The sequence below is a fragment of the Caretta caretta genome, chromosome 5 (genome assembly GCF_965140235.1).
Source record: "Caretta caretta isolate rCarCar2 chromosome 5, rCarCar1.hap1, whole genome shotgun sequence".
Taxonomy (NCBI): Eukaryota; Metazoa; Chordata; order Testudines; family Cheloniidae; genus Caretta; species Caretta caretta.
This window is the reverse complement of record NC_134210.1, coordinates 71,765,411-71,773,300: the sequence shown is the minus strand read 5'-3', so window position 1 is coordinate 71,773,300 and position 7,890 is coordinate 71,765,411. Positions and strand designations below refer to the sequence as shown.

At 48.2% G+C, this 7,890-nt stretch overlaps 1 protein-coding gene across 1 annotated transcript; it reads left to right on the top strand.

The window, feature by feature from the left end:
- Positions 1-807: 807 nt before the first annotated feature.
- Positions 808-2,896, top strand: LOC142072017 (uncharacterized). The gene is made up of 2 exons (XM_075128244.1): positions 808-1,695; positions 2,284-2,896. The coding sequence occupies exons 1-2, from the start codon at positions 1,113-1,115 to the stop codon at positions 2,823-2,825; spliced, it is 1,125 nt and encodes a 374-aa protein (XP_074984345.1). The 5' UTR covers positions 808-1,112; the 3' UTR covers positions 2,826-2,896.
- Positions 2,897-7,890: the final 4,994 nt, after the last annotated feature.

Below are 7,890 nucleotides of genomic sequence, written 5' to 3'. Positions count from 1 at the left end.
TCCCTCAAAATAAACAAGGAATGGCCAACTGTGGCCACTGGGAGCTGCAGACAGCCTTGTATGCGGATGGGCAATGTAAACACTGTCTCGCAGCCCACCAGCGGATTACCCTGATGGGCCACGTGCGACCAGCGAGCCACAGATTGCCCACCACTGCTATAGGGAGTCCAGGTAACAAGATAAAATATTTTTATGTGAGTTGTTCCAAAGTCATAAGCTCACCCAGAGGAAAGGGCTTTACAAACTAACCCATTGCCAGAAAGGGCTTTGTACCTAGTGCCATCTACTTGTGAGAATTACAAAGAAATTTATCTGTTAGTTATTGTCTACCATTCCAGATTTACTAAGGTATCTCACTGTGGGATACCCTATATGCAAGTTGTCAGCAAATTTAAAGTGTTTGCTCTTTGGGATATAACCAAAGAATTAATAACTGTAGAGTGACTCAGTTTATAACATCATGAGTTTTAGAATGCAGTTTTGACTGTTTACCTTCTCAGGGGAAAATTTTATGCCTTTGTTTTAGTTTTGGAGAGCTGCTATTAAGAGGCTCAGCAGCTATTAAATAAAAACATTCCCCACTCTGGAGCTGGATTAAATTGCTTTTAAATCAGACCATTTAGGGCTGCAACTGAAGAACTGGACAGGAAGTTAGTAGAATTTATTTAAGTGAAGTTCTGTAGTATTGTACTTGTAGGCCAGATCTTGAGACATGCCTGAGCTGTAGTTGACGTAGCTCAGGAAGGTGGTTTTTAAGCCCTGGTCTACACTAGGACTTTAGGTCGAATTTAGCAGCGTTAAATCGATTTAAACCTGCACCCGTCCACACAATGAAGCCCTTTATTTCGACTTAAAGGGCTCTTAAAATCGATTTCCTTACTCCACCCCTGACAAGTGGATTAGCGCTTAAATTGACGTTGCCGGCTCGAATTTGGGGTACTGTGGACACAATTCGATGGTATTGGCCTCCGGGAGCTATCCCAGAGTGCTCCATTCTGACCGCTCTGGACAGCACTCTCAACTCAGATGCACTGGCCAGGTAGACAGGAAAAGAACCGCGAACTTTTGAATCTCATTTCCTGTTTGGCCAGCGTGGCAAGCTGCAGGTGACCATGCAGAGCTCATCAGCACAGGTGACCATGATGGAGTCCCAGAATCGCAAAAGAGCTCCAGCATGGACCGAACGGGAGGTACGGGATCTGATCGCTGTTTGGGGAGAGGAATCCGTGCTATCAGAACTCCGTTCCAGTTTTCGAAATGCCAAAACCTTTCTGAAAATCTCCCAGGGCATGAAGGACAGAGGCCATAACAGGGACCCGAAGCAGTGCCGCGTGAAACTGAAGGAGCTGAGGCAAGCCTACCAGAAAACCAGAGAGGCGAACAGCCGCTCTGGGTCAGAGCCCCAAACATGCCGCTTCTATGATGAGCTGCATGCCATTTTAGGGGGTTCAGCCACCACTACCCCAGCCGTGTTGTTTGACTCCTTCAATGGAGATGGAGGCAATACGGAAGTAGGTTTTGGGGACAAAGAAGATGATGATGAGGAGGAGGTTGTAGATAGCTCACAGCAAGCAAGCGGAGAAACCGGTTTTCCCGACAGCCAGGAACTGTTTCTCACCCTAGACCTGGAGCCAGTACCCCCCGAACCCACCCAAGGCTGCCTCCTGGACCCAGCAGGCGGAGAAGGGACCTCTGGTGAGTGTACCTTTTAAAATGCTATACATGGTTTAAAAGCAAGCATGTGAAAGGATTACTTTGCCCTGGCATTTGCGGTTCTCCTAGATGTAGTCCTAAAGCCTTTGCAAAAGGTTTCTGGGGAGGGCAGCCTTATTTCGTCCTTCATGGTAGGACACTTTACCACTCCAGGCCAGTAACACGTACTCGGGAATCACTGTAGAACAAAGCATTGCAGTGTATGTTTGCTGGCATTCAACCAAAATCCGGTCTTTATCTCTCTGTGTTATCCTCAGGAGAGTGAGATATAATTCATGGTCACCTGGTTGAAATAGAGTGCTTTTCTTCAGGGGACACTCAGAGAAGCCCATTCCTGCTGGGCTGTTTGCCTGTGGCTAAACAGAAATGTTCCCCGCTGTTAGCCACAGGGAAGGGAGAAGGTTGAGGGGGTAGTCACGCGGTGGGAGGAGGCAAAATACGACCTTGTAACGAAAGCACATGTGCTATGTATGTAATGTTAACAGCAAGGTTTACCCTGAAAGAGTGTAGCAACTGTTTTATAAAATGTGTCTTTTTAAATACCGCTGTCCCTTTTTTTTTCTCCACCAGCTGCATGTGTTTCAATGATCACAGGATCTTCTCCTCCCCAGAGGCTAGTGAAGCTTAGAAAGAAAAAAAAACGCACTCGGGATGAAATGTTCTCCGAGCTCATGCTGTCCTCCCACACTGACAGAGCACAGACGAATGCGTGGAGGCAAATAATGTCAGAGTGCAGGAAAGCACAAAATGACCGGGAGGAGACGTGGAGGGCTGAAGAGAGTAAGTGGCGGGCTGAAGAGAGTAAGTGGCGGGCTGAAGACAGGGCTGAAGCTCAAATGTGGCGGCAGCGTGATGAGAGGAGGCAGGATTCAATGCTGAGGCTGCTGCAGGACCAAACCAGTATGCTCCAGTGTATGGTTGAGCTGCAGCAAAGGCAGCTGGAGAACAGACTGCCACTGCTGCCCCTCTGTAACCAACCCCCCTCCTCCCCAAGTTCCATAGTCTCCACACCCAGACGCCCAAGAACGCGGTGGGGGGGCCTCCGGCCAACCAGCCACTCCACCACAGAGGATTGCCCAAAAAAAAGAAGGCTGGCATTCAATAAATTTTAAAGTTGTAAACTTTTAAAGTGCTGTGCTTAAAGTGCTGTGTGGCATTTTCCTTCCCTCCTCCACCACCCCTCCTGGGATACCTTGGTAGTCATCTCCCTATTTGTGTGATGAATGAATAACGAATGCATGACTGTGAAGCAGCAATGACTTTATTGCCTCTGCAAGCAATGATTAAAGGGAGGAGGGGAGGGTGGTTAGCTTACAGGGAAGTAGAGTGAACCAAGGGGCGGGGGGTTTCATCAAGGAGAAACAAACAGAACTTTCACACCGTAGCCTGGCCAGTCATGAAACTGGTTTTCAAAGCTTCTCTGATACGTACCGCGCCCTCCTGTGCTCTTCTAACCACCCTGGTGTCTGGCTGCGCGTAACCAGCAGCTAGGCGATTTGCCTCAACCTCCCACCCCGCCATAAACGTCTCCCCCTTACTCTCACAGATATTGTGGAGCACACAGCAAGCAGTAATAACAGTGGGAATATTGGTTTCGCTGAGGTCTAAGCGAGTCAGTAAACTGCGCCAGCGCGCCTTTAAACGTCCAAATGCACATTCTACCACCATTCTGCACTTGCTCAGCCTGTAGTTGAACAGCTCCTGACTACTGTCCAGGCTGCCTGTGTACGGCTTCATGAGCCATGGCATTAAGGGGTAGGCTGGGTCCCCAAGGATACATATAGGCATTTCAACATCCCCAACAGTTATTTTCTGGTCTGGGAATAAAGTCCCTTCCTGCAGCTTTTGAAACAGACCAGAGTTCCTGAAGATGCGAGCATCATGCACCTTTCCCGGCCATCCCACGTTGATGTTGGTGAAACGTCCCTTGTGATCCACCAGAGCTTGCAGCACTATCGAAAAGTACCTCTTGCGGTTTATGTACTCGGCGGCTTGGTGCTCCGGTGCCAAGATAGGGATATGGGTTCCGTCTATAGCCCCACCACAGTTAGGGAATCCCATTGCAGCAAAGCCATCCACTATGACCTGCACATTTCCCAGGGTCACTACCCTTGATATCAGCAGATCTTTGATTGCGTGGACTACTTGCATCACAGCAGCCCCCACAGTAGATTTGCCCACTCCAAATTGATTCCCAACTGACCGGTAGCTGTCTGGCGTTGCAAGCTTCCACACGGCTATCGCCACTCGCTTCTCAACTGTGAGGGCTGCTCTCATCTTGGTATTCATGCGCTTCAGGGCAGGGGAAAGCAAGTCACAAAGTTCCATGAAAGTGCCCCTATGCATGCAAAAGTTTCGCAGCCACTGGGAATCGTCCCAGACCTGCAACACTATGCGGTCCCACCAGTCTGTGCTTGTTTCCCGAGCCCAGAATCGGCGTTCCACAGCATGAACCTGCCCCATTAGCACCATGATGCATGCATTGTCAGGGCCCATGCTTTCAGAGAAATCTGTGTCCATGTCCTGATCACTCACGGGACCGCGCTGACGTCGCCTCCTCGCCCGGTATCGCGTTGCCATGTTCTGGTGCTGCATATACTGCTGGATAATGCGTGTGGTGGTTAATGTGCTCCTAATTGCCAAAGTGAGCTGAGCGGCCTCCATGCTTGCCTTGGTATGGCGTCCGCACAGAAAAAAGGCGCGGAACGATTGTCTGCCGTTGCTCTGACGGAGGGAGGGGCGACTGACGACACGGCTTACAGGGTTGGCTTCAGGGAGCTAAAATCAACAAAGGGTGTGCCTGTACATCAAGGAGTATTTCAGGCAGGACTGCATGGAGGGTTCCAATAAGAAATGGTGCTCCTAAGTTATCGTTGTTATTGGAACAAGGAGGTTAGCCTGGCCTCTGATTGATACATGGCTAGATTTACCTCGCTGCACCTTCTCTGTGAGTGACTGCAGTGTGATCTAGACAGGGGAGGAGGCAAATGAGTACAAAACAAATCTGGTCTATTTCTTGTTCTGACCCACTCCATCTATCTTTTACATCTTTGGCTGGCAGCAGACGGTGCAGAAGGACTGCATGCCATCCACATCTCATGGCTGCTCGGCAGAAGATGGTACAGTACGACTGCTAGCCATCTTCATCTCTTGCCTGCCTGGCATAAGATGGTACAATACGACTGCTAGCAATCCTCATCTCTTGCCTGCCTGGCAGAAGATGGTACAGTACGACTGCTAGCAGTCCGTATCGCCTGCCCGCTCACCATAAGACGGTTCAATAGGACTGACTGCAGGACTAAAGAGAATGACCTGCTCAAGTCACTCCAAATTTAGTCCCTGCGCCCATGTCTGCCCAGGCGCTCCCAGCTGACGTGGCCAGGAGCACCTCAGACACGACGAGGACGACTACCAATCGTATTGCACCGTCTGCTGCCAGAAGGCAATGGGTTGCTGCTACTGTGCAGCAAAGCCGTACCGCGTCTGCCAGCACCCAGGAGACATAGGGTGACGGTTACCTGAGCTGGCTCCATGCTTGCCGTGGTATGGCGTCTGCACAGGTAACTCAGGAAAAAAGGCGCGAAATGATTGTCTGCCCTTGCTTTCACGGAGGGAGGGAGGGAACGGGGGCCTGACGACACGTACCCAGAACCACCTGCGACAATGTTTTAGCCCCATCAGAGTGCTCCATTGTGACTGCTCTGGACAGCACTCTCAGATGCCCGATTGTTTGCCATTGCTCTGACGCTGGGAGGGGCGCTTACAGGGTTGGCTTCAGGGAGCTAAAATCAACAAAGGGGGTGGCTTTACATCAAGGAGTATTTCAGGCAGGACTTCATGGAGGGTTCCAATAAGAAATGGTGCACCTAAGTTATTGTCCTTATTGGAACAAGAAGGTTAGCCTGGCCTCTGATTGATACATGGCTAGATTTACCTCGCTGCACCTTCTCTGTAAGTGACTGCAGTGTGATCTAGAAGAATGAGTCCCCTAGACAGGGGAGGGGGGGAAGCAAATGAGTACAAAACAAATCTGGTCTATTTCTTGTTTTGATCCACTCCATCTATCTTTTACATCTTTGGCTGGCAGCAGACGGTGCAGAAGGACTGCATGCCATCCACATCTCATGGCTGCTCGGCAGAAGATGGTACAGTACGACTGCTAGCAGTCCGTATCGCCTGCCCGCTCACCATAAGACGGTTCAATAGGACTGACTGCAGGACTAAAGAGAATGACCTGCTCAAGTCACTCCAAATTTAGTCCCTGCGCCCATGTCTGCCCAGGCGCTCCTGATCGACCTCACAGAGGCGACCAGGAGCACCTCAGACATGATGATGACGGCTACCAGTCGTACTGTACCGTCTGCTGCCACAAGGCAAGGGGTTGCTGCTACTGTGTAGCAATGGAGTACCGCGTCTGCCAGCACCCAGGAGACATAGGGTGACGGTTACCTGAGCGGGCTCCATGCTTGCCGTGGTATGGCGTCTGCACAGGTAAGTCAGGAAAAAAGGCGCGAAATGATTGTCTGCCCTTGCTTTCACGGGGGGAGGGAGGGAACGGGGGGCTGACGATATGTACCCAGAACCACCCGCGACAATGTTTTAGCCCCATCAGGCATTGGGATCTCAACCCAGAATTCCAATGGGCAGCGGAGACTGCGGGAACTGTGGGATAGCTACCCACAGTGCAACGCTCCGGAAGTCGATGCTTGCCTCGGTACTGTGGAAGCGCTCCGCCGAGTTAATGCACTTAATGCACTTAGAGCATTTTCTGTGGGGACACACACACTCGAATATATAAAACCGATTTCTAAAAAACCGACTTCTATAAATTCGACCTAATTTCGTAGTGTAGACATACCCTAAGACAGCTTAATGCTGATGCTTGCCCTTAAATCCCGGTACTTCCCAACTTTAACATGTCTGTGTAACTTGGAACAGCCTCAGGGCTGTTCAAAGGGCTCATCTACATGGGATCATCCAAGAAACCTAATCCAAATAGCTAAAAATGTGACTTTGAATTGGGTTAGTTAAACCATATTAAATATCTATGTGGATGCAGTATTTCAGAATTAAAGTGGCTTTAATTCAGTTTAGATTAATTCACTTTGGAAGTGAATGAGGGTGTTCACACAGGAGTTTAATGTGGTTTAACTAATTCATTTCAAAGTCAATTCAGATTAGCTTTCCTGGAAGTCCCTGTGTAGACAAGTCCTGAATTACACCTGGATGCCCATGGCCCCATATTTAAGAGCACTTTGACCATGCTGCTCTCCCTCTTTACCCCTCCAACCATCCCTACGCACATTCCATATGCTGAAGAGCCAACCTTAGTGTCTCTGCATTATCCAGGGATTCACTTTATAGAAGGATAATCCTGAGCTGGCTGGGAAGGTGCAATTTCTACCTGCTTTGTGCTGCTGGAAAGTGTCAAAGAAGACAGAGCATAGGGAGGATCACCCAATTCCTATTTAAAAGTATAATATAGTATTTGAACTGTGCATTTATAGTAATCTTTGTAGAATATTATGTGGTTTTTTTGTATGTTTTTGGAGGATTTCAACTTTCTTTGTTGAGGAACAAAGAAATAAGTATTCTAACCATTCACTGGAAATTTATTCTGAACTTTCCAGGCACTGTTCTGAATTGGAGCTATGAGTACCTTTATGAATCTCTAGGATGATGACAGCAACAGACTGGTAAAATCGACTGTATATTTTGGTGGTGATTGAATTATGTGGAAATATTAGGGAGTTTTCCTTTTTCTCTTAATTGAAAGAATGATTTTCTGTTTGAGAACGTTGTTATGAAGAAAAGGCACTAGGAATCTGGCATGTTATTTGTGAAAGAAAGAGGCAATATCAGCCCCTGCTTAGACTAGAAAGAGGTTCAGGACCATTGTTAAAATGAGAATACTAAATTCTCTCTCTATTTTTAAGGGGAGTTTTTTCTATAGCTAGCCCCTTTTTTCTTTCTTTATTTATGCCTTTTAAGTGGAACAATTTTGGGGACAAATGAGAAAAATATGGAGGGTGTACCTGGACGGGACAGGATTCAATGGAGTAATGCATTGGGATACCCGATATGCAAGTTGTGGATTTGATATCATTTTGGATTATTTGGGGTCTAATATTATTGACTATCTATAGCCTTTTGTACTTCTTAATGCCCCAATCCTGC